At 45.6% G+C, this 26,552-nt stretch overlaps 1 protein-coding gene across 3 annotated transcripts in view; it reads right to left on the bottom strand.

Annotated features, from left to right (window-relative positions):
• Zfyve1 (zinc finger FYVE-type containing 1) overlaps nucleotides 1-25,480 on the bottom strand; it is a 52,819-nt gene extending 27,339 nt beyond the window's left edge. The window contains exons 1-3 of one of the 3 annotated variants that reach the window (XM_055592903.1): nucleotides 25,272-25,480; nucleotides 22,776-23,691; nucleotides 254-758 (exon numbers count right to left, since the gene is read on the bottom strand). In XM_055592903.1, the coding sequence (XP_055448878.1) occupies nucleotides 254-758; nucleotides 22,776-23,258 (988 nt within the window). In that variant the 5' untranslated portion in view covers nucleotides 23,259-23,691; nucleotides 25,272-25,480. The remainder of the gene's footprint in view (nucleotides 1-253; nucleotides 759-22,775; nucleotides 23,692-25,271) is intronic. The other 2 variants (XM_055592904.1, XM_055592905.1) reach the window with 2 other exon arrangements.
• Nucleotides 25,481-26,552: the final 1,072 nt, after the last annotated feature.

The following is a 26,552-nucleotide window of genomic DNA, read 5'->3' as shown; positions in this document are numbered from 1 at the left end:
ATCCCACTCTGATCAAGCTTTCACTATCAGCATCCCAGGGAAGGAGGCCTTATCCCAATCTCCCAGGACCTTTAGTCCACTAGCACTTCTTAATCCTTGCCATAATTGATTACTCCAGCCTTCTTGGAACATTTTCTAAAGACTTGCCTGGGTACAAGTTTTTCTGGGCATTCTGCTGTCACCATACTGTATCTCAGAGGCCACCTCCTTGTGCATTAAAAGGTCAATCTATGACATAGCACTGTCTACTCACCAGAACCCAGAAGTTGAGTGTGCACAGTCTCATGGAAAATAATAACTGCAGGGCCCAGGGTGGATAAGGGAACATCCAGGCCGCAGCGTGCAGTGGTAGCCTTGAGTTCCTTGGTAAAGTGCTTCAGGTAAGCTTCAGAGGCATCCCCAAGGAATTTGAAGAGGTCGTTATGCAGCCGGTCTGCATGAGTTCGATAGATGACCAGGTCTGAGATGGCCAGGACCTTTAGCAGTAGCCGTGTTCTCTGGCTGAGGTTCACGGTGGCCCCCAGGAGTCCTTCTGTGTCGATCACTGCTACTTTATTGACTGGGTCATAGGCTGCCCACACTCCCACTGTGCAGGACTCCTGAGCAGGGGAAGTTTTGAAGACTTCTCGGCCATAGAAGAAAGTGTGGTTGAGGGTATGGGACTTTCCATCACCGGTATTTCCAAAAATGGAAACCACCTTGAGATGCTGGTCAGGCTTACAGTCCAATTTTCTAATAAAGTCCTCTTCATTTGTTACCTTCAAAAAAAAGAAGAAGAAAAAAAAAAAAAAAAAACAAGGAAAAGACAATAAAATATGGAGAAACTAAATCCTATAAGAAACACAAATGTTTTCCAAGGGACAAGGCTCTTTCTGACTTGTTGAAGTAAAAGGAAAATAAGTCCCAAGACAAGAGCACCACCCTTAGCAAACAGCTTATGACCATCTGAAGATTCAGTCAGTGAAGAACTTGGTAGTCATGAGGACCTAAAACTGGGGGCTCATGAGATGGCTTGATGGTTTAAAGTTCTCACAGTTCTTGGAGAAGACCTGAATTTGGTACCCAAAGTCCACACTGAGAGGCTCATAACTATCTGTAACTCTAGCTCCAGGGGATCAAATGCCCCCTTCTAGCTTCCATTGGCACCAGAATTCATGTGCATATACATACATACAAAAAAAACACACAACTAAAAACAAAAACTTAATGAAGAGCTATAACCATAAAGTTCTTAAAAGAAAACATGTTAATAGTTGGGTTGGGCAACAGTCTCTGAAAAGAAAAAGATAAATTGATAGTTTAAGACCACAGGCTGCAAAACCACCAAGACAGTGAAAAAGTGAGCTGGAGGAACGGCTCAGTGGTTAAGAGCACTGGCTGCTTTACAGGACTCAGGTTCAGTTCCCAGCATCCACACAGCAGCTTACAACAACCTGGAATGAGAGTTTCAGGGGCTCCAACACCAACTTCTGGCCTCCACAGGCACCAGACATGCACTTGGTACACGGACATGGATGCAGACAAAACGCCCAGACATAAAATCATCTTTAAAATGTAATAAAGAAAAAGTTACAGAAAGATACTTATGACTCAGGGATTCTTCTAGGTTCATACCCAACAACGGAAAACAAACGTCCCAAACCTGTCTGTATGTAAACACCAACAGCAGCATCAGCTGTACCAACCGAAGTTAACGTAGCCCAGATGCCTATCATCTGACGAATGAACAGAATGTGGCACATCCCCACACTCACTCTTTTCCATCCATTTTGTAATTTACAAGTATTTTCACCTTTAGGACATTTCTTATTGTGCCCTTACTTTGACCTGATTCTGTAGCGATTTCGGGGGGGTGGGTGGGGGGGTGGGTGTGTGTGCGCATGTGTGTGTGCACTGTCACACCAAGTAAACCACGGTATGCATGTGGAGATGAAGCAACAAGTTGAAGGAGTCCCCTCCCTTCACTCTGTGGTTCCCGGGGATCGACCCGGGCTGTCAAGGCTGGAAACAAGCTCCTTCACCTGATGAGTCTTCTCTCAGACTTCTGTTACCCAACATGACTGCAGGTCCCCCATTCTAGTCTTCCTAAGTCCTTGCTCACCGACCTTCAGAGGGGAGTGGAAAGGCCGTAGCGACGCTGGAAGGAAATATGCACTGCATCGACTAATGTCCACTGGAGATGAGGTGAGCTTGTGAACTGTGCCGTTTCTTTACTGATTTGTTTTGATTGTTTACAAAGAGCCTGAAAATAGCTTCCAGGAGGAATTACACATCTGAAAAATTCCACTGAAAACTGTATCATAAATCATTTCGGTTACTTTTTCAGTGGGGAAAGTGATTATGAGGTAAATTCTCTTCAGAATCAGGCTAGTCTTCTACCTAAATCCCACTTATAACAAGCCTTTTACTGAATTAGAAAAGTTCTTGAAGTTAACATGAGCACATCTGTCTTACGTTAAAGTGTTTTCCAGTTTTAATTAAAGAATTTAGAAATATTTTGTAGTACGATGTATTTTATTTGTAACCCAATACTACAAATGTTTATAATGACAGTTTTGAACACAACTATCATCCCCCAAACTATAACTACTAATAAAAAGGGAGACTAATAAAAAGTCTCCTTGTAAAAATAATAAAAACTGGGCTGGAGAGATGGCCCAGAGGTTAAGAGCACTCTCTGCTCTTCTAGAGGTCCTGAGTTCAATTCCCAGCAACCACATGGTGGTTTGAAACCATAATGAGATCTGTGCCCTCTCCTGGTGTGAAGGCATACCTGCAGATATTATACACAAGAAATACATTTTAAAAAATAAAAACTGAAAAGACACATAGTTGTGCATGCCTATAATCTCATCACTTGAGAGGCTGAGACAGGAGGATCACTGGTTAGAGTTAAGAGACCAGCTTGGCTGAAGATATAGGAAATTTCAAGATAGCTGGGATAAAAAAAAAATGCAAGTCTAACTGAAAAAATTGTTGTACGTATGTACGTCTTATGTATGTATGTATGTATGTATGTATGTATGTATGTATGTATGTATGTAAGTATGTATAACGTATGGCAAGATGGCTCATTAGAGCCAGGCACAGTGGCACACACCTTTACTCCCAGTACCTGAAAAGCAGAGGCAGGCAGATCTCAGAGTTTGAGGCCAGCCTGGTCTACACAGTAAGTTCTAGAACTGCCAGGGCTACACAGTAAGACTGTCTCAAAAATACCAAGAAAAAAAAAAAAAAAGAAGATAGCTCGTAAAATACAAGCGCTTGCCACACAAGCCCAGTGTGCCTGTTTAACCCCAGGATCCCACAGTAAAAGAAGAGAACTCCCCAAAAGTTACCAGCGACTGTCACAAGGTCACCGTGGCTCATGTATGTTCACACACATTCACTACACATACAAAATAACAGTAACATAAAATTTTCAGTAATAAAAATTAATAATATTTAGACAAAAATGTCTAAAAAAACTATGACATAGAAGTAAACAACTAGGGCTGGAGATATGGCTGGAGATATGTCTGCTCTTCCAGAGGTCCTGAGTTCAATTCCCAGCAACTACATAGTGGCTCACAACCATCTACAATGAGGTCTGGTGCCCTCTTCTGGAGTTCAGGTGTGCAGGCAAGCAGAACACTGTTACATAATAAAATAAATATATCTTAAAAAAGAAAGAGAAAAAAGTAAACAACTAGGATAGAGAGATGCCTCAGTGGTTAAGAGTACTGACTGCTCCTCCAGAGGACCCGGGTTCAATTCCCAGCACCCACATGGCAGCTCACAAGTGTCTATTACTCCAAGATCTGACACCCTCACAAGGACATACATGCAGGCCAAACAGATACACATAAAAATCTATTAAAATAAATAGCCAAAAAACATCTGCCAGGCGGTGGTGGTGCACACACTTAATCTCAGCACTCACTCAGGAGGCAGAAGCAGATGTATCTCTGTGATACAGGCTGTGATACAGCCTGGTCTACAGAGTGAGTTCCAGGATAGCTGTGCTACACAGAGAAACCCCGTCTCAAAACAAAGAAAACAACTATCAGTATTTGCTTGACATGCTAGACTTAAAACAAATAAGTACCAACATATGCTAAACTGCTAAACATAAACATGAGTACAGGAAGACAACCTTGAATGAAAGAACCAGACAGAAATGGCCACATATCACATGATCCGTTTATATCCGATGCTCAGGAGAAGCCACCTCACAAGGCAGAAAGTAGAGTAGTGGCTGCCAGCAGCCCGAAGAGGAGGGAACAGTGGGAGGCTATTAACAGGGACAAGGTCTCTGGTTAGGGTGATGAAAATGTTCTGGAGTCACACTGTGTTCTGGGTTGCAGGCTTCTGGCATACAGTAAACACACTGAATTCTCTAGTTCAGTAACTTCCTTATTTCATTTGTGGTGCTGGGGATCAGAGGAGCATGAGCTTTCAGCAACCTTCACACTTTGAAAGATAAATCTAGACAGAGGGTCAAGTTCTGCAGTACAAGACTCAGCTAGCATGCTTAAGAACCAGCATCTGGTCCTCACACTGAAAAGGCAACTTTTTCTTGTTTTGTTTTTCGAGGCAGGGTTTCTCTGTGTAGCTCTGGCTTTCCCGAACTCCCTTTAAAGACCAGGTTAGCCTCGAATTCAAAGCGATCAGCCTGTCTCCGCCTCCTGGGTGCTAAGACCTAAGACGTGCACCACCACGGCCTGGCTGAAAAGGCTTTTCAATACAGTAAAGGGTGGGTGTCTATTTTAATAAAGTTGTGATGCTTTTCAAACGGTTACTGTTCTGACTTCATACATTCATAATCACCATGACAATTCAAAGAACATGTAGGCTTCAATGGCTCACTTGCTGCTAACCTGGGTAACCAGGTGTCCTCCAACATTCACGAATTACTCTCAAGAGCCAACACACATACACATACTCTCTCTCTCTCTCTCTCTCTCTCTCTCTCCCCCCTCCCTCCTAACCTTTTCTTCTCCCTCTACCTCGAAATAAAATGTTGTGGGTTTTGTTTTCAAGATCCAGAACAGAACTTCAGGAAGCTCCTCAGGATCCCTCCTCGGAGCACAGAACCCCACATCAACACCTCTTCCATAGAGGTCTCCTCTGGCTACAGGAGTAGCAAGCCTTTATAACCCATGGCTCTCAGCCGTCAGAGAAAAAGAATCACCTGTCTGCTTCAGGTGTCTGCAGCTTGACAGAGAATGGAAATGCAGACAGACCACCGAGCATGAAAATGCGACGGGCCTTTGTCTCGTTTACTCTCATCAAGATGGCCACGCATCTTTATTACCGTTGTGACTGTAACAATGCACTGGCTGATCCCACAGCAACAGGGCTCACTCATCAGGGCAGACACAGGACCATTCTATCTTATCTTTGCACGCACAGCACTTAGGGCACAGCCTGGCACACGGGAGCGACACTTGGCTGGGAAGTTTAATCACTCCCCTCTGCCCGCCGCCCGTACCTTCCACAGAGCTGAACACAGCAGCAGGTGATAAGCTTGGGGACAGGCTACTTGAACTGGCTGACAGCTCGAAGAAACAAGAGATCCCAGAAGCTAACCCTAACCCTAACCCTAGGTAGTTCGAATCTGTAATCCCAGCACTGAAGGCAAAAGGATCGCAAATTCAAGACCAACTCAGGCTACACAACAAGACTCTGTCTCAAAAAATTAAGTTTAAAAAAAATTTTAAGTGGCCTGCTGTAGTGGCGCAGGCCTTTAATCCGAGCACCCAAGAGGTAGAAGCAGGTGGATCTCTGTGAGTTTGAGGCCAGCCTGGTCTACATAGTGAGTTCCAGAATAGGCAGGGCTACAACACAGAAAGACACTGTTTTAAAAACAAAACCAACAACCAAAAAAAAAAAAAATTTACGTGACACAGAACAGTCCATTTTGGACCTGTGTCACTCAGCCAGTCTGGTTCCAAGTTGCTACGGTGGCCAGCAAGACACAAACAAAGGCCCCATAAACTTCAACTAGTAAGAGTCAGCTAAGGTCAGAGTCCAGCTGGAAGAGCCATCTACTTTGTCAGATAGTCCTGAGGCAGAAAAGACCACGCCTTCAGAATTCCCCTGAAAATCCACCAGGTGATGAAACTGTCAACCCAGAAGTAGCAACCGGAACCCAGAATATCGGAGAGCACTTATGCAGAAGCCTTTAGGTACAGGATTAAGTGTTTCCAGATTAACATTAGGTATTCGTCAAATGATAAAATATAAGCCAGGTGTGCTTACACACCCCTGTAGTCCTGTCACTCAGGAGGCAGAGAGGATGCTAGCACAAGCCACAGAGCAAGAGCCATCTCAAAAATAAAAAAGGAAAATTGACACATACACACACACACAAATATCTCTGTGTGTTTGTACATATGTACATGTGAAGAAAACTAACATCCGGAATATTATCTGATATTTAGTATCCTGAGATATATTAAACACATATGTGTTTTTGTTGAGTATAGCTTCTCGAGCCAATAAGCAGACTCAGAGAAAGAACTCAAAAGCTTTGGCAGGTCTGTCTTCTGTGCATTATTAGTGGCTTTTTTCGTATGCAGAATGAGGACATAGCCATGTTGACCTCCATGGAAAGTACAGTGGCTAACTAAATGAACAGATGAAGAAAACTGCTTGGCAAACCTGAAAGCAGGCCTCACCCTCCTCCTGTCTTTCACATTATTTTGCTCCCTGGTAACACTACTAAACATATCCCCAACCTGTGGACATCTTTCCCTGAGCCAGAAAGGACCCGGTTGCCTTCACTGAGGTGGCAGCAAGACCGGTTTTCAAACTGGAAAAGCAAAGGCCAAGGAAGGTAAGCGATCAGGTGTGATGTCACAGGGCACAGGAGGCTGTGACTGGAGGATCAGGGCTGCAGAGGAGCTCTGGGTTAGCCTGGACTACCTGATAAGACCACATCTCAAAAAAGAAAAGAAAAGAAAAAAAAAAGATAGGACTCCTCTTGACAATAGAAGTCTCTGGAAGGGACAAGGCTCCCACTCCTCTAGTCTGTCTGTCTACACTCATCGACCCATTTTCATTCCATTTCTGAGCTAAAGAAACTGGCTGCCCTTGTCACCCCACCCAGTTCTGACTGAAATAGTCCTTGGCCCTGACATAACAGCAAGAGCAGGGGCAACATCACCTTTGCTCCTCCCACCAGAGCCTGGACCCTGAGGCCTCAGGCAAGTCAGCAGCTCCCAGATTCCACCCCAGGCTTAGCCACTGCAGGGCCTTGAAAGAGCTACTTGGGTAGGAAGCCTCGGGGACATTAGATAACAGCTGACTCTCCAACCCTGTGGGGCCAGAGGACTGCCTAAGATAAAGTACTGTCGAAGATGAAACAGCAAAGGGCATGGCCCAGGGTGTAGCACACAGTGAGGCGCCATTTTCACTCAGAACCAGCCCGGTGGGAAAACACCCAGTGTGCTGCAACAGCAACTAGTCTCCCACCTGCCTGGTACCCAGAAGTCACTAACTCGGTAGTGTGGCCCAATCTAAACCAGCTCTACCTAAAAATCAAAGTTCTTACCGTACACTCCAAGTAACTCCTTTCCTCTCCCTATAACCAAAATAATACAGTAACGAGAAGGAACGAACGGTATATGTCTTGAACCCTAACACTCAGGAGGCAGAGGCAAGGGGACCTTTGAGAGTTCCAGGCCAGCCAGGGAAACACAGTGAGACTCTGTCTCACAAAAAAAAAAAAAGGGGGGGGGGGCAAGGAGCCACACAAGATGGCTCAGTGAGTAAAGGCACTTGCTGCCAACCTTGGTGAGGCTCTGTCTCAAAAAACAAAACAAAACAAAACAAAACAAAAGTTAATGATTAATACTGGTGCTGCACTGACTCCTAGTAGAGTGGCCATCTAATACATATTAAGCCGAAAGGAACCCAACAAAGGGGCTGAAAGACGGTTCAGTTTGTTCCAGAGGACCCCCAGGTTACAGCAGAAATGTAACCCAGCTCCAGGGGACCCAAAACCTCTAACCTCACTTACCCACACACTGACACGTACACAAAATTTAAAAAAATAAATCAATCTCTCAGAAAGAAACTCAACAGCACCTCTTGTCTTATCTGCTTCTCTCTCCCACGTTCCCACTTACTAAAAAATTTAACTTGTGTAGCAGTCTAAGCCCAATTTGCAAAATAAATGAACAGTTCTCAATGATCCCCACTATTCCATGAAATCAGATTATTTCATGGGATGAAAGCCCCAGCAAGCCAACGCTGATCCAAGCAGGCAAGAGCAACGCCTGTTCTCCCTCAAGAGATTCCACCTTAGCACTCAGAATCATTTCAGGAAAAATGAACATACACAGACTCCTTCCCAGCAGCCCTGGGTAGGGAAAAGCAACAATGGGAAAGAACCAGTGAGCTGAAGAGGGTGAAGAGTAGTTCAACTGCCCAGCCAGACCCCAGAAGACAAGCCACAGAGGTAAGCCATCGGGAAGCTCTGAAGTCCAGCACTATCAAGGCTCTTCTAGTCTGGCCTCTGAAGACAAGATCTGCACCAAGTACGTTCAGACAGCCCTCTCAAGTTTACTAAGCTAGTGCCAGTGGCCCCAAAGCAGCTCCACCCCCAAGGAACACAGAGCACTACCCAAAGTACTCCCATCACAACTGAAAGCTCAGGGTAAGCGCCACCGGATCCAACAAATGATTATAATTCTTCTACCGAGATTTGTAACTTAAGTGGGCAGATTATTATTATTTTCAACAATGAGTTTCTATTAATGATTTTTATTTGTTGGTTTCTAGTTCACTCTGCTTTCTTAAATTTTTTGGCTAAGTTCAGAGGAAGAGAGCCAAAGAAACCAAGCAAGATTCTTTAACTGGAACTGAGACCAGTACCCGAAAATACAAGCAGGGCTTCTCCATCATCAAGAGGCAGGTACTAGATTCACCTTGTATCCTGCACTAACTTGATGATGACAGACCACAGACACACATGCAGACCCCGTGTTACATTCTGTCTGTTTTCTTCTAGAGAAAGAAAAGAGATGGAGAGTGAGGAATTTCTCTCCATGAGAAGCCCAAAACCATTTCCATAATATTCAAAAGAACAGGGCAGGAGAGATGGCTCAGCAGTTCGGAGCACTCGCTGCTCTTCCAGAGGACCTGGGTTCAGGTTCCGGTACCCATGTCAGGCAGTTCAAAACCTCCTGCAACTCCAACTCCAAGGAACCTGACATCCTCTCCTGGCACCCATGGCACCTGTGCACATACGGCATTCACTCACAGACACACATAAAAATAACATAAATCTTAAAAATTGGCCTGGAGAGATGGCTCGGGGGTTCAGTACTGGCTACTCTTCCAAAGGACTGGGGTTCAATTCCCAGTACCCACATGGCAACTCATCTATAACTCCTCCAGTTCCAGAAAATCTGGCATCCTTACACAGATATACATGCATGCAAAACACCAATGTACACAAAAATAAAGATTTTTTTCTTTAAATCTTTTTAAAACCCATCAAAGAGCTCAGTGGTGAGGTATGTATGAGGCCCTAAAGTTCCAACTCTCCCAAAGTAAAAGAACATCAGGCAGCCGGGCATGGTGGTACATGCCTTTAATCCCAGCACTCAGGGAGGCAGAGGCAGGAAGAGCGCTGTGAGTTCGAGGCCAGCCTGGTCTAAAAAGTGAGTCTTGGGGAAAAAAAAAAATCAGGCAATGATTTATGTTCATGGTCTAACCTTTTAGCTTGACTGAATAAAAAGGTCTAATTTGTATCCTTTCAAATATGTAGAGATGGCCCTGTGATTAAGAGCACTGGCTGCTCTTCTAGAGGACCCAGGTTCAATTCCCAGCACCCACATGGTACTTTACAACTGTCTGTAACTCCAGTTCCAGGGGATCTGGCACCCTCATACAGCCATGCATGGAGGAAAAATCCTAATGCACATAAAACAAAAATAAATAAATCAAATAGGACTTTACTAAAACTATGTCAGACACATCTAGTCTGGTCTTAAAGAAGTCCCAACAAAGGTCCCACCCCAGTGACAAATCCTGTGACCAGAAGGCTCTAGAAACCCTGCTTCTACGACATACAAGCTTGAAAGGTGCCCTTCCACTCCTGAAGGAGTACACACTTACTGTAGGTTCACATGTGGGAAGGCAGGTCCTCCTTAGAAGCACAGCCATTTCCCTATCTTAAGACGACTGACTGGAGTCACAAGTTTGGCCTCACAAATCCTGAGTACATCTGGTACTCACTTTCTTCCACTGTCCCCAAAGTGTCCCGTGGCTTGAGAGGTCAGGAATTCCCCTCCCATGTCTTGTAACGCCAATAGTGCCTGACCCTTGCCTCACAGACCCTGCCCCCGGCTCCTCTGCTGTCCTGGCAGTGAAGAACACATCCACATGGAAATGATTCATCCTCACACACATTCTTCCAAAACAGTTCTTTTTAGCTCCATGACAAGTTTCTCTGACATACCCAACTCACCCAGTTCAGCCTCTCCTTTTACACCTAAATAAAAAGCCTTCCCACCCTGAGGGCTAGAAATAACCAACTCAAGAGATCTTTCCCAGAACTTTCCCAATGGGACAAGCAGCTCCCTTTGACACAGCATAGCAAACTCCTATTTAGCTCCCACAAAACCAGCATAAGCGCTGCTGATACTAGGGACCTTAGAAAGAAAGATAGCAAACTAGAAGACAGATCACATCAGAGGCGACTGATAAAATCCTTGTCTTGCTCACCCCTTCACTCCCACCCAGCCTTTCGGTTAACTAGTCCAGCTCTTCACAACTACAATGTACCCTTTCCTGAGGGGCAGGGTCGGTCTGTACTATTCCACGCAGCGTGCCAAGCACAGCAGGAAACCAGTATGTACTGTTTAAGTGAAAGGATGAAGGGAGCACACAGTTGCCAGATGCTGTGTTCGCTCTCTCTGGAAAGAAGTGAGCACTACCACCATGGAGGGTTTAGGCAAGCTGACTCTACCCATCACTGACTTTGGAACAACCCTGAAAAGGTCATTTAAACTTATCTTGGCCTCACTTTCCTCCTTGTGAGGTGAATGAGGCAATGTAATTTACTACATTATTTCTACTGCTGTGGTGGTGATTTTGACGGTCAACTTGGCGATCTGGACTCATCAAGGAGAAACACCTGGGTGCATGAAGGTGTTTCTAGAGACGCTTAGCGGAAGAGAGGAGACCCACCTGAGTGTGGGGGACGCTACCCCATGGGCTGGAGTTCTGGAGTGGATGAAAAGGGGAAAGGGAAAAAAAGAAAAGGATTCAGATTTAGGCAGAAATGTAATAAGGGCAGCTGGGCACTAGTGCCCATCCCTGCTTCCTGACTTCAGATGCAGGCTGACCTGCTGCCTCTAGATCATGGGACCTGAGGCCCTTCCTCCCTTCCTTAGTTTGCCTTCGGGTATGTTGTCACAGCAGGGAGAACAGTAACTAATGCAGCTCTTTTCCCAGAGCTTACATTCTAATTCAAAGAAGAACTGCATTCAGTATAAACAAACGGTACAAGCTAAGTGCCAGGGCCACACCTAAAACTCTAGCACTCAAAGAAGTCGATGCAGGACCATGAGCTGAAGACGCTATCTCCAAATAAAGAATGTATATACAAATATATGTACATAAGATATCATAAATGAATAAATTATGCTGTTCCAATGTAACTCAGCAATACAATGAATTATCTTATAAGCTGTGGAGGAGGGAAACCCTCTCAAAAGCACAATAAGCTGGGTGTAACAGGAAAGTGGGGTGGGAAGACCACACTCAAGCCAGTATGGACAACTTAGTGGCAGGGGACAAGGATGTGATTGAGTACTTGTCTCCCCTGAATCATTTAGTACAGGGGTGGGACACAGTGAGTGATTTTATAAAATTCTAGGACATTTGATCTCTAATCCACAGTGACAGAAAGCAGAGCAGTGATTGCTTCTTAGAGGCACAAAGGGACCTTTGAAATTGATGAAAAAAAATATTTTTTCTCTTTTGGTTTTTCGAGACAGGGTTTCTCTGTGTTGCCTTGGCTGTCCTGGAGCTTGCTCTGTAGACCAGGCTGGCCTTGAACTCACAGAGATCTGCCTGCCTCTGCCTCTCAAGTGCTGGGATTACAGGCATTGGCAACCACCATCCAGTTGGTGGCTATGTTTCATGCTTTTTTTTTTTAATTTCTCTTATGTACAACTGTTTTGCTTACATGTATGCCTGTGTGCTACATACATGCCTGGGAGTTAGATTTCCCAGAACTGCAATTATAGATGGCGGTGAGCCATGTGGATGCTGGAAACCAATCCTGGGTCCTCTGCAAGAACAAGTGCTCTCAGCCACCAAGCCATCTCCCTCCAGCCCCATGTCTTATGCCCTGAGGATGGTGGTCATAGATGTATATATCTGTCATCTCATAAAACTACACATCTCAATAAAGCTGGATTTTGTGTTTGCTGTGTTTTGTAGACAGGATCTCAACGTGTGGCCAGGGATGCCCTTGAACTCCCAACCCTCCTACTCTACCTGCCAAGTGCTGGGTTTACAAGCATGCAACACCACACGAGGTTTACGCAATGCTGAAGATAGAGCTGGGACTTCAACATGCAGGCAAACACTCTACCAGCTGAGCCATAGCTCCAAGTTGTGAGCAGGCATGATGGCATATACCTGCAATTCCCACACCTATGAGGCAGAGGCAGAGAGAACTCTGTGAGTTCAAGACCAGCTTAGTACACATAGCAAATTCCAGGTCAGCCAGGGCTGTATAGTGAGACCCTTGTAGAAACAAACAAACAAACAAACAATAAATAATAAATAGCACACACAATCTATTTTCAATAGTAAAGGGGAAAAAAATTGAAGAACAACCTGGAATAAAACATAAGCCTAAGATCATTTGGTTTTGGCTATACCAACTGTTTTCCCTAACAATGGGAGACTTCATTTCTTAAATTCATGACCAGGAAAAGAAAAGGGATAGGGAAAAGGAGAGGAAAAGGAAAACAAGAAAGGAAGAGACCAAGTAGCGAAGGTGGAAAGTTGTTTGTTTGTCTGACTCTCTACCAACTAATCCAGATCTGAACAGCAGAATTTACTGAGACACGGGGGGAACCAACAGGGACCTGCTAACTGTTCTAAACCCAGGGCCACCAGAACCAGAAAGGCTGTGCAAAAACAACTACGAGATCCTCAAATAGCCCCACTCGACAGTTAGCAAGAGAAGCGGGCTTTCCAAGCAATGATGGCCTCTATCACGCCTCCCAGGCTCACTCACCACTCACCGTTTTCAAGTGGGCTACAGATGTAACTCCACGGTACAGCATCGGCCTGTCATGCATACAGCTCTGGGTTTGAGCCCCACTACTACAAAATAGAGAAAGTTTGCAAAGCGAGATTATCCCAACTACGAAGGTACATAGCTCAGTAAGTACTTCCATTTCAAGGCAGTGTACTGATGTCTGAACTTTGAAGAAAAGGTTATAAAACTATATGGAATGGTTTAACCATGCGGATGACATAGTCCCCAGATAGCGGGCTTATCTAGAAAGTAGAATTTCTAGAGTAGTCTTTGACTGCTAAGTTGTTCAAGATTATGTTGTCACTTAACTTGAACGTGGGGTGTCTGAAAGGACCAAACTTAGCCCTTTTCAAGCATCCAGTGTCTAGAATCAACCAAAAATGATACAATATTAAGAATGGAGGGAGGGGTTCCAGAAGTTACCAGAAAGTCAAATCACCCTCCAAAGATGCCAAGCCGGTGGTCAGGTTCTCATATAACTAGTATACATCTCCACCCTAAAATTCCAACCACTGCCATGTGGACCCACAAATCAGGCACCTCTTAACTGATGGCCAAATATGGTAGCACACTCTCTTGATCCCAGCACTTGCGAGGCAGAGGCATGGGTCTCTGTGAGTTCAAGGCCAGCTGGTCTACAAATCAAGTTCCATGTCAGCCAGGGCTACACAGTGAGCTCTTGTCCTTTGTCCTTTTTAAAAGGAAAGAAAGAACTTCTGTAAGTCATCCTCTGACCTCCACCCTTAGGCAGTGGCACATGTCTACACACATACACCAGTCATGCACACAGACATATATATATATATATATATATTATTTTTTTAACCTCTTTCTTTTTTTTAATCTATTTTATTTGTTTATTTATTTATTATGTGCAATGTTCTGCCTGCATGTACACCTGCAGGCCAAAAGAGAGCACCAGATCTCATTCATTACAGATGGCTGTGAGCTACCATGTGGTTGCTAGGAATTGAACTTAGGCCCTCTGGAAGAGCAGCCAGTGCTTTTAACCTCTGAGCCATCTCTCCAGCCCTTTTTTTGGTTTTTTGAGACAGAGTTTCTGTCCTAGAACTCACTCTGTAGATTAGGCTGCCCTCAAACTCACAGAGATCTGCCTGTCTTTGCCTCCCAAATGCTGGGATTAAAGATGCATGCCACCAAAAATACGTAATTTTTTAAAAAGAAAGGCAAAATGAGGGCTGGGACTATAGCTTACTTGGTGGATTGTTTGAAGCCCTAGGTACAGTTCCCAGCACTGCACAAACGAGGCATGGTGCCGCACACCTGCCGTCTCAGCTCTAAGAAAGCAGAAACAAAAGGATCAGAAGGTCAAGGTCATCCTCTATACCAACGAAGTTGGTAGCCTGGACTACTACACAAGATCCTGTCTAAGAGAGGAGGGGAAAAAAGAAAAAAAAAAAGAAGAGCAAAAAACCCCCAAAACTACAAGGAAGCATCACCCCCACCTCTGTTCTTGTCCTTTCCCATAGACCTTTCTAATCGTTCCTGCCTGGAACTTGCCGTGCCCTTGCTTCCCTTCCCTTCACCATGGTCTCCCCACTAGCTCCCTCTCATTTCTCAACACCAATTGGATAGCACTTACACAGTCTCCTAGGATCCTGCTCCTTCCAGAGCAGGACAGGTCCCCAGCGCAGTCCAGCCAGCCACCAGAGCTACACCACCTGCAGGAGAGCCCAGGGGTGGATAGCCAGGGGACACATCCCCAGAGAAAACCACTTAGTAAGAGCCCTGCCTTCTACATTAACACTGGCTCAAAAAGCCAAGCACCTGCCCATTTCAAAAAGATCACTTCAACACCAACAGACAAGAGGGGGAATCAATGTAAGACAGAACACACAAACTGGAGCTAACTTAGAGCAGTTAAAGATGGGTTCCCGAAAAAGCTGACTCACTGTGATGTGGATGGCTTATAGGGGTCCTATAAGCCAATTTTATACAGGCCCTATACTAAACAAAATAGTGTCCCAGGTTAAAAAGCCAGGAGTTGCTTACAGCAAAATGAACCCCAAGCTGTGCACACCCAATACCCCCCAAGCAGCGACTAAAGACACACAATAGGGGCTCTTCCATGTTTCTGTTTGTCTGAGTCATCCCCAATGCTGTGTTCCCCAGTAATCCCATTTAAAGGCCGTCCAGGCCACCACCATCACTAAAGAAAGGGGCTTTTACTTTGTATGAGTAAAAAGCAGGGTGGGAGGCCTTGCCACTCATGCAATGATTGCTTATTGTTTTGACAGCGCCAAAGAGTTTTTCTGGTTTATTTTCTTGGCATGGCACCCAAGAAATGAATGGCAAAATATACCTACATTCTGAAGAAAAGTTGCCAAAGGGTAACTACCCACTACACCAGTCAATTTTTACTGTCAATGAGCCTGGCCATTAAAGAGAAGAAAAGTTCAACAATGTAGAAAATCAGGACTCCTTTGGCTCATGACCTACTGACCAAAATGGAGTCCTTTGGGGTTTGAACAAGTCTACCTAAAGAGAGGGCCCCAACAAGCTCCCTAACCAGGAGCCAGGGGACAGAGTTAAGCAGACCCAGGGCGCGTGACACAAAAACAGAAACGTGGCAGACCCGCCCAGACAGTCAGGATAAAGACTTCCCATCCAGTAAGAAAACATCTTTTTCCATTTTTGAGTCCTACTAAAATAAGGTTTCTTTTGGTCAATTAAAAAAAAGGCCAAGTCCCAGTATTTTGAGCAGCACTATTCTGGGACTGTAAACAAGGGAGGCAGCCAAGCAACGTGTTGGGTCTTCTTAAAGCACTGGTCTCAGTGAGGTATCCAATGACCCGGCTGAGAGAAGCACACAGTACTCAGCTTGGGTTCCCAAGTCACAGAGTAGCCTACACCTACTTCCTACTCAAGGAGGGCCTGGCCCACCTGGACACTGTTAGACCCCCTCAACCACCTCGGGAGCCCCCACGGTCCGGTAGGCTCAGGCGACAAAGTCCCTGGACCCTCCTGAGTCTCAGTCAGTGGTCAGTCGGCGTGGTCCCGGGGGAACATGCTTCTCCCAGAGAGGACACTCCTGAGAACTTTATAGAAAGTTGAGAGAGGGGTGAATGGGGTTGGGTGAGGAAAACAACTATATGGAGTCTTTTTGAAAAGGGGAGTAAGAGGCTGAAGATGGCTCAGGGGTTAGGAGCATTCACTGCTCTCTTAGAAGAGCCAGGTTTGGCTGCCAGCATCCACAAGGCCGCTCACAGCTGTCAACTGTCTCGAACTGTGGTTTGAGGATGCCGGCCCCTGTGAGCACCAGACATGAACATGGTACTGTAAACATACATGCAAGCAAAGCATGAACATAAAATAGAAGCATAAATCTTAGAAAATGAGGTCACTGGCCTCAATTAGCCAACATACAGACGGAATAAGATGCCTGACTTCCTGAGGACCTAAAAAATAGAAAATAGCACCTGCTTCCTCCTGTAAGAACCCAAATCACTAGAAAGCTTATTTTCTTAACCTTTGAGACATTTGCTAAGGGCGTTGCTCTGGCTTCTGGAGATTATGAATGGCCTGTTAGTACAAGTCCTTCATTACTGATTAAATAATGGGTCTCTATCACCTGTGAGCTTCCTCAGTCGGCTCCACTTAGGCCTAGAAAAAACAGTAAGCGCAACCCCAGAAGTCTACCCACTAGGCTGTACTACCTATTTCACTAGAAGAGGATGGGCTTGCCTAGCAGCAAGAGAGACCAGAATCAGCAAGGGAGTTTGGTTGAACTCTGTGCCCTATGGAAAGCTGTTTCACCCCTCTGGAAAGCTGTTCTGTAGCGAGCCTTCATCTGCTAGATCTGTTTTTCAATCACTGCACTGTGGACAATTTTGTATCAGATGACCTTAGGGGTCCTCACCTGTGAAACACAATCTACTCCACAAGATTTTTGTGCACCAAGTGACATCTATGTCCTGATCCCATGGACCTATGACTGTGCCAGCTGGTGTGACTAACAGGGCTTCACAGATGACTCAGTTGAAGACCATGAAACACAGCTGTTATGCTGTCTTGGCAGAACTAATATACTCTCAAGGGTCCTTACAAAGAGGTGTCAAGAAGAACACAGAAGCAAAGAGAATGTGATAGTAAAGCAGAGAAAGACAAAGGGACTGAAGATTGCTCTGCTGCTGGCTTTGAAGTTCACTGACAGGGGCCACAGACCAAGGAATGCACATCCATTCTTACAGCTAGACAAAACCAAAAGAAACAAAGTCTCCTCCATCGCTTCTAGAAAGAGCACAACCTATCCACCCACTGCAGGACTTCTGATCTCTCAAATGAGAAGGTAATTTGTGTGGTAATGTATCACTGCCAGATGAGACTAATGCACAGCATTATCATTAGGGTTAAATGTCTTGTGTAGGTATTAAGAAAAACTCCTAACACTATCGTAGGAGCTTTTCAATTTTCAGCTATTATAAACCAAGGCTGGAACACAGAGAAAGGGAATTTTAGGGCCAGCTGTGGTGGCACACATCTGTCATCCTAGCACTTGGGAAAGTTCAAGGACAGACTGGGTTATATAGAAGTTCAAGACCGTGGGCTACCTGGTCAGACTCTGTCTGCATTTTTTTTTAACTTTCCATTTACTTGTGTATGGAGGCACATTATTTGTGTATGAATGCACCACAGAGCACACGTGGAGATCAGAGGACAACTGTCCCTCTCCTGGTGTCAAGCACCTTTACCCACTGAACCACTTCACCAGCCTGTCTAAAAAAAACAATTCTTTATTAAAAGAAAAAGAAAAAAGAAAACAAGGCGCAATGCTAACCACGCTTCTCACTGCCGTGACCTTATTTAGGGCATCAACATACACTAGCTGAATGTATAGTCTACACTTGTATTCAACCATGCTTTGTTTTGTACATGCAGCTATCAGAACAGAGTAATTTCTTATGTAAGTTTTCCTTATGACTCCATGAGAACAAATAGTCACCTAAAGTGAATGAACTCTGCTCCAATCCACCGCTGACAACTAACGTTGCTATGATTGACGAACTGTTACTTCCTGGGAAATGGTCAGCGTTTGTGACTGAAGGAAAAACAGGAGCCTGCAGCAACCGGGCTGCACACATCACATGCTCCAAAAAACAAAAACAAAAAAGGATGAACAGCAGGTGTCTCTGAGGAGCTGGATTTATCTCATAACGTATTTTTCTATCTTTCTAACCCCTTGGTAAGAAATGCGGACCATCTTGGTGCGGTATCGAACACCTTTTATTCTGGTACTCAGGAGAGAGGCAGGCAGATCACTGAGTTCTACAAAGTAAGTTCCAGGACAGCCAGAGTTACACAAAGAATCTGTCTCGAAAAGAAACATGCACCGTACAACTACAAGGCAGGCATGGCCGTAGTTTCCGTCCTGAGAAGCCTAGGGCAAGTAGGTTACAAGTCCAAGGCTAGCCTGAGCTCCACAGTGAGACGCTGCCACAGACCCTAAGAGGGGGTGGAGAGGTGGCTCAGAGATCCCACCACTCCTGCAGAGAGCCAGAGGTTGGTTCCCAGCAACCACTCCAGGTAGCTCACTACCGCCATGACTCCAGCTTCCCTCCAACACCCTCTTCCAGCCTCCTCTGGCACCTGCACACATGTGGCACACGTGAACTCAGACAAGCACATACCCACACAGAAGTCAAAACAACTTTTTCATGACAAAAATAAACATGCCTTTCTGAGGGTCATTAGGCATTTCATTAACAGTTGCTAGAGAAGGGAAGGCGCTTTCTTCAGGGGCATAGCCACTGGTAAACTGCCAAAGCAGTCCACCTAGAAGTTTCCCTAAAGAAAAACACTGGGTAACAATAAACAAACAAACAGATAGAAAGGTTCTTTTCTTTTTTTTTTAATAAATATTTTTATGTGCATTGGTGTTTGTCCTACACATATATCTCTATGAGGGTGTCAGATCCTCTGGAACTAGAATCACAGTCATGAGCTGCCTCATGCGTTCTGGGAACTGAACCGGGCCTACGTTCAATCCCCAGTGCCATGTAAACCAGGCTTAGTGGTATGACCTGTAATCCCCGCAGTAAGGTGGAGTCAAAAGAGGTCATAACTCAAGGTCAAGCCAGGCGTGCCCGCACTCACCTTTGAAGGCAGAGGCAGGCTGATCTCTAAATTCAAATATGTCTACATAGTCAATTACAGGCTATCCAAGGCCTGTGAGGCCCTGCCTCAAAACAAAAAAACAATTTTCCAGGTCATCCTCTGTTGCAGAGAGTGTGAGAAGAACATGGGCTACATTAGATGATGTCTTTTAAAGTCTCCAAAAAGAAGACAGGAAAGAGGAGGGGATGAAGCTGGTACAGGTACGGGAACCAGTGAGCCTAGTGCTGGAGGTAGGAGAGGCGATGGCAAAGGTGGCAGCAGAGGCAGGATGATCCCAAGGGCTTTCAGGCCAAACAGTCTAGCTTAAACAGCAGGCTCTATGTTCAGTGAGTAACCCTGTCTCCAAGAACAACTGAAGATCAGCCTCTAGCTTTAGCATGCAAAAAGAGACATTTAGCACCCACCCACCCTCTCTCACACACACACACACACACACACACACACACACACACAAATTAGGATAAATATTAAGTAAAAATGAGTATGTATAAGCAAATTTTTAAAAAGGTGTCTGTTGGGGGCTGGAGAGATGGCTCAGTGGTCAAGAGCTCTGCCTGCTTTTCCAGAGGTGCTGAGTTCAATTCCCAGCAACCACGTGCTGGCTAACAACCACCTATAGCTTCTACTGCTCTCTACTGGCTCTATGTGCAGATGTACATGCACACAGAGCATTCAAAATAAATAAATAAATTAAAAAAAAAAGTGTCTGTCTACATAATACTCATGAAAATTACTGGCTCGTCACTAATCTTCCCCTCATTTTAGAAAAGTGTCAATACCTGTTACTTTCAGAGGCTGACATTACACCAGAACAAACAAGAACCATCCAGATCCAACTGTTCCATTTATAAAATATTTAGTCCACAATGCTGCCCAATTAGAGCATAATCCATAATGAAGACATTACTGCTGACAAGGGAAACAGAACGGGATCTGGGTCATTCTTCCATATCTCTGTTAGTTCTTCTCAAACCAATAAAGGAAAGTCTGTGTTAGCAGAGGATCCAGCGACAGGATCCAGCGACAGAAGCAAATAGGAATGATGACATAATTCATTTCCATCAACTTATCCACACAGGAGAAAGGCAAAAGTAAAAAAAGACCTAATGGATAATTGGGAAATCTCTCTGCCGGCGACTTCCACTGGTGTTTCTCCCTCTGAAGACTGAGTCATCAGCAAGTACTAAGTCAGTGGGCCACAAATACCATGAGGATGCTGGCAACAACAAACTGGTACTGGGTATGAGGCCCCAGGCCCTGTGAGGAAGTCTTTTCCACTCCTAATTTCTCACAGTTCTATGCAGGGGAGATGGAACGGAGAAGCTGGAGTAAATCGCTGGGGCAGCGCCGCCCATGGGCACTGAGCTAGGGTATTAATTCCAAGAGTGAGGCAGTCCTCCCTTCAAAGCCAGCTGAAGGGCCTTCGGCAGATGGCTTACCCAGATGCTTGCTGCCACCAACACTGAGTTGTTCGATCCCTGGGAAGCTCATGGTGGAAGGAGAGAACCAACTCACACAAACTGTCCCGACTCCACACACGTGCAGTGGGACACACAGGTACCTGATTTGTCATTTTTCTTTTGTTTTGTTTACAGATTTATTTGTTTGCTTATTACATATACAATGTTCTGTATATGTACACCTGTACACCAGAAGAGGGCACCAGATTTCATTATAGATGGTTGTGAGCCACCATGTGGTTGCTGGGAATTGAACTCAGGACTTCTGGAAGAACAGCCAGTGCTCTTAACCTCTGAGCCATCTCTCCAGCCCTGTCATTTTTTTTTTTTTTAAAGCCAACTCAAAAAATAATAATATTACGTTACCCAAACAGGGCGTGGTAGCACAGGCCTTTAATCCCAGCTCTTTTGAGGCAGAAGCAGGTAGATCCTTCTCTATAGACTGGAGTTCTAGGACAGCCTGGGCTACATACAGAAACCTTGTCTCAAACAAACAAACAAAACAAAAAATGTTACCCTTTCCCCAGTCACTCCTGACTGTCACCACCATCTCCCTTCCAGCTTAAGGGACGTGTTCTTTGAAATTACTATTTCACATGTCCTATCTCTTGCTACCCTCTCCAAGTGGGACAAACCAAAGACTCTAGTCATTCTGGAAGCCCTTCCTGGTTTCCGCTGATCACAAGTCACCACAGTTGGCCTATTCCTACGAAACGATGTTTTAGCTGATGTAGGTTTATGTGGAGTGTGGGTTTGTGCATGTGGTGATCTCGGCGGACAAGGGAGGTCACTGGATCTCTGAAACTGGAATTAGAGGCAGTTGTGAGCCTCCTAACATGAGTGCTGAAAACTGAACTTGGGTCGCCCGCATGAATACTCCACTGCCCTTATCCGCTGACCAACCCTGTCCCATCCAAACTAGATCCTCATAGTCATACACCGATGTTCTGGGAGTGGACCCTCTGGGAAGTAATTGGGATGAGGTCATCAAAGTGGAGCCCTGTGATGGGAGGGGTGGCTTAGTGAGCCAAGAAACTTGGGCAGAATCCTCACAGCCCTGCCACACAACAAAGCCCTCAGGTACTCTTGGACTTCTCAGCCTCCAGACCTGTGAGCAAAATGAACTTTTACTCCTCATAAATAAGTTACCCGGACTCTAGTATTTTGCTATAGCAACAGACAATGGACTAAGGAGCTTGCATCATTAAACCAAAAGAGGCCATCTCAAAGAATACTGTCTTTTGTAAAAGATGTTTCCCACTTCATTAATGAGGATACACGGTCTCTTATCTGGAACATTATTCATGGTTTCCTACATGCAGACCACTGTTTCAAGCAGCTCCGCCTGCCACTACGGACAGTACTGGTAGGCAACAGGCTGCACAGTCTCCTTTCATTATCACAATGTTCCCATTATACAGATGAGAAAACTAAGGCTGGGAGAAAGGTAAATGAATCTAGCCCAACATTATCTACCTGGTAAATAATTCTCAACTCCACAGTCCCAGCACCTCAGGAGGCTGAAATAGGAGGGTTGCCAGTTCAAGGCCAGCCTGAACTACCCAGCAAACCCCTGTCTCAAAAAACCAAAAGGTTACCCAGGCGTAGTGGCTTACACCTGCAATCCCAGCACTTGGGAAACTGAGGCGGGAGGACTATTGGGACTTCCAGACCAGCTGAGCTACAGAGTGAAATTTCTCAAAACAAAACCACCACCACCACCACCACCACCACCACAACCAAACCCTAAAACTAACTAACTAAATCTGACTCCCAACACCTTAAGGCTTCTGAAGCGCTGGCTTCCCTTGCTTTTAAGGGGCACTCCCTCCTCCTGGACTGTTTGGGAGACCAACCTCCCAGCAGCGGATTGATACACAGACAGGAGTCCCTAATGGACTTACCTGAATCTCTTCGTTTTCATCGACCAGGAGGAAGCTCACGACCCTCTCTGTCATCTTCTTCCTCTTGGTCTCCTCATCCATCTCTTCGCCCTCCAGGGATTCCTGGACCTTACTGACATGATATACAGTAATGGGGTGTCTCCTCTTGTTTCCCCCTGAGTGAGTCCTCTTCTGGCACTCCACGCACAGGTTGATTTTGCAGGTCTGGCACCTCACAGCTGCCCTCTGCCTAACACCCGGAGAATGCCCGTTGGGGCCTTTGCAGGGGTCACAGTAAGGGACGTGGCCGGCTTTGAGTCTTATCCGCTCATGGTTTCGAAGGCGATCCTGCCGATGGAGTTCCTCCTCACAGCGGAGACACTGCAAACTGCAGCACTCATCACATTCGAAGACCGCTTCGTCAGTCCCGCTGCAGGCGTAACTCTCCTGGCACATGAGCCCTGGATTTAGGCCCTTCTCTGCTGGAGAAGTCTGGGCACTCATAACTTAGACTTCCCTGGAAACCACCCACCCTGGAACAGTCACTACTGTCCTCTCCCAGGAATGAAGGAAGACAAAGGCTTTGAGTCTGAAGGCAGCTAGTGCTTCCACAGGGTTCTGAACGCTTTAAAAAAAAAAAAAGAGAGAACCTGTCTGGCTAAGAATTTTTACACCCTCACAAACGTTCGAATTTTTAATTCTCTGCCTCCAAGTCTCTTGTTTCAGCAGCAGTGTCGACCGAGTTTGACGGTTTCATCCTCTGCAAAGTGCAGAGAAAGACGTGATGAAAATGAACTTGATGGAGTCTCTGATGCACGCTGAGAGGTCTGCTGGGCTCACAAAGGTAGGCTCCTCAGCTGGGCCTCAGCCACAAAGTCACAGTGATGAAATAAGGTGGTGAGATACCTGGACCTCAAGCCAGTGTTTCAAGAGCTACCTACAACAGAGGAAGAAGATTTCACTCATGTGGGAAAAAAAGCAGAAGTACACCTTAAAATGAGCAAACAAAAAGAGCACCTAAAGGCTAGGCCAAAACCACTGAGAGAACCCTCATTCTAAAACTGACAGCGGCTTCTTCTAGGACTGGAAATATCATCTCAAAAGCATGCCTAAGGACCTCCCCTCTGAAAACAATCACCATGCTGGAACTGGTGGTACATTTCTACTCCTCGTACTCAAAAGGCTAAAGCAGGGCTACTGGACTACCTACAAAGGTATCATGTCAAAAAACAAGCCAGCTCTGAGGCACATGTACTCCAGAGGCAGAGGAGGATAGAGCTCTGTGCATTCCAGGCCAGCAAAGGCTACACAAAGACTGTCTCAAAACCAACACCTATCAACATCAAAACACTTCTAGGCCCAGAACCTCTAAAAGGTTTTGCAGCTTTGTTGGGAAAAGGCTCTGTTCATCTTACTACATTCTGATTCAAAATCACTAAACAAACAGTCTTTGGGAGACTAGCCCTCCACATCTGCTCCTTACATGTGAGCAGTGGAGAAGGCAGTCTGTGAAAAGCTAAAGAAAAATATAATAAACTTCAGACCTCTCTGAAAGACCTAGACAAACCCAATTATCCTTTTAAGTGTACTGTTTCAGCTCTGGAAAGGTAAAGGCCTAGTAAGGACGCTAAAATTGACAACAATAGTCCCAATTTCACGTTCAGAAACATAAAACAACTACTATGCTTCCTTTTGTCCCTTCTTTCTATAGAAGAAGGGAACTGGGAGCAACAGGAGGCAGAATTCCTGCACTATGGTGCACAGGAGAGCCAGGCCCTATAGTGAGTAAAAACAGCTCATTTTCCCTTGTCACTCAAAAACTTAAAAAAAAAAAAATACACTTGGGGAGAAATAAAAGGGGGTTTGAGGTCACTTCTCCATGTAATTACACTCCTAATTATCCAAGCACTCCCTTCTATTCCAAGAGCACAACAAAGTGTAAAGTCCTCCTTTCAGATATTCACTCCTCCCTTACAGTAACCAATCTCTCCATCTGATCTTCAGATAAACAAGGAACGCAAGGGAGTAACCAGGGAATCTTATTTTTACCCTAACCTCAGACGTGCCCAGTCAGCTCGCAAAAGAGAAACAAAAATCAAAACTTGCCACTACTGAGAAAAACAGAAGACCAACCTTCAGAAGAACACCTGACACCCCCCCCCCCAAAACCCCCCCCACCCCCCCCCCCCCAAACACACCACACACACACACACACACTACCAGGCCAAGCAAACAATCTGCCCTCTCGGAACCCCCACCTCGACGCCTCTCTCCAATCCCGGGTTCCTCACCCCTTCCCTGCTCCCAGATACCACCACCACAACCCAAAGGGTGGCAGCGGAGCCAAGGAACAAAGAAGGCCCCCCCAAATCTCTCACACACCCGCACATCCCGGAGCCGAATCCATTGTTTATGCCACCCCACCCCCACCCGAGCCGCACCCGTCCCCCCTTCCTCCCAGGATCGCCAGAGCCCCGGGACCAGCGCTCTCCCGGGGCTGGGCCGAGACGCCCTCACCCTGCCCGCCGCGGCTCGCAGAGCCCACCCGGAGCAGCTCAGCCACGGCAAGGCGGTGTGAGGGACGCGGGTTGCCGATGGGACCCGGGCTGCTCTAGGGCCCCGGCGGATCCATCCTCAGCTCCATCTCCGCCCCCTCCTCCTATGTTGCCTCCCAGGCTTCCTCCTCTCTTGTTGTCAGTTGGAATCAGCTGATCAGAGTGAACTTCTCCCTGCTCCAACCAACAGGAAGGCATGAACAGCGCAGCCCAGCGAAGGAGGAGCGGCCGGGGGCGGAGCGGAACGACGGCGGGGCGGGAAGGGCGCGCGCGGCCTTTGGGGAGTTGTAGTTTTCTGGGTTGTCCTTCTCCCTCCTACAACCCAGAAATACGGGCTCCGGATGACTACAATTCCCAGATGGAAACGTCGCCCTTGCGAACAGGCTGTGCGGACAGACCAGCAAGCATTTCGGGACTTGGAGTCTCGGCAGGGACTATGGGTTTTTGCAGGTTGCAGTGCGTTTGTTAGCGCAATGGCCTGGGAAAAAGTATTGTAAACTAGACAAATGATATAATGTTCTATACAGGAGGGAAATGGCACGGCGCATTATTATTATACATACTTCCTTCAGAAATGCTGAAAGTGAGAAAACACCAGTTAACATTGAGAGGATAATAGTATGTGTTTTGTTTTTTCTTCAAAGGTATTCAAACCCACTGTTTTGTTCCTACCTAGTCTTTTTCTGTCTTTTTCCCTATATAGGCTGTATAACTTCTAATTTTTAAATTGTGCAAGATAGCTGGGGTACACACTCCAGTAAAATTTAAGATTAGAGTGCAGTGCCTGCTAATGTTAATCCTGTTATCTGACTTTTTAAAAACAGCTTTGTATTTGTTTAGTACTTTCACTTTTTTCTCATTTATTTCATGGGACACATGGAAACGTTCCTAGTCTGTAATGGCTAGGAAAACTAACTATGTAGGTGGGTAGGGGGAATCACTCATAATCACTCACATAAAATGCGAGTAAATCACTCTCCAAAGAAATAAAGGAATTTTGCTGTGTAACTTCTGAAGGCTCTGCCAACTTTAATGTCATATGATTTTATCTCGATAATGGTTAACCTGAGGGAGAAAACTAAGGTTAAGTTACTTGCCAAGGTACACAGCAAATTACTGACAACAGTGAATAAGACCTCACCTCCTAACTTAAGTAAGACATCCTTTTGCCTTCTCTTTCAAAGGACATAATTAGATCAGTAGTCAAACCAAATCTACAAAATGGTGAGTGAGCTATGTATAT

The sequence above is a fragment of the Psammomys obesus genome, unplaced genomic scaffold (assembly GCF_907164565.1).
Source record: "Psammomys obesus unplaced genomic scaffold, mPsaObe1.curated_primary_1811, whole genome shotgun sequence".
Classification (NCBI taxonomy): domain Eukaryota; kingdom Metazoa; phylum Chordata; class Mammalia; order Rodentia; family Muridae; genus Psammomys; species Psammomys obesus.
The sequence above is the reverse complement of the archived record's forward strand: the minus strand, read 5'-3'. Positions and strand labels throughout refer to the sequence as shown.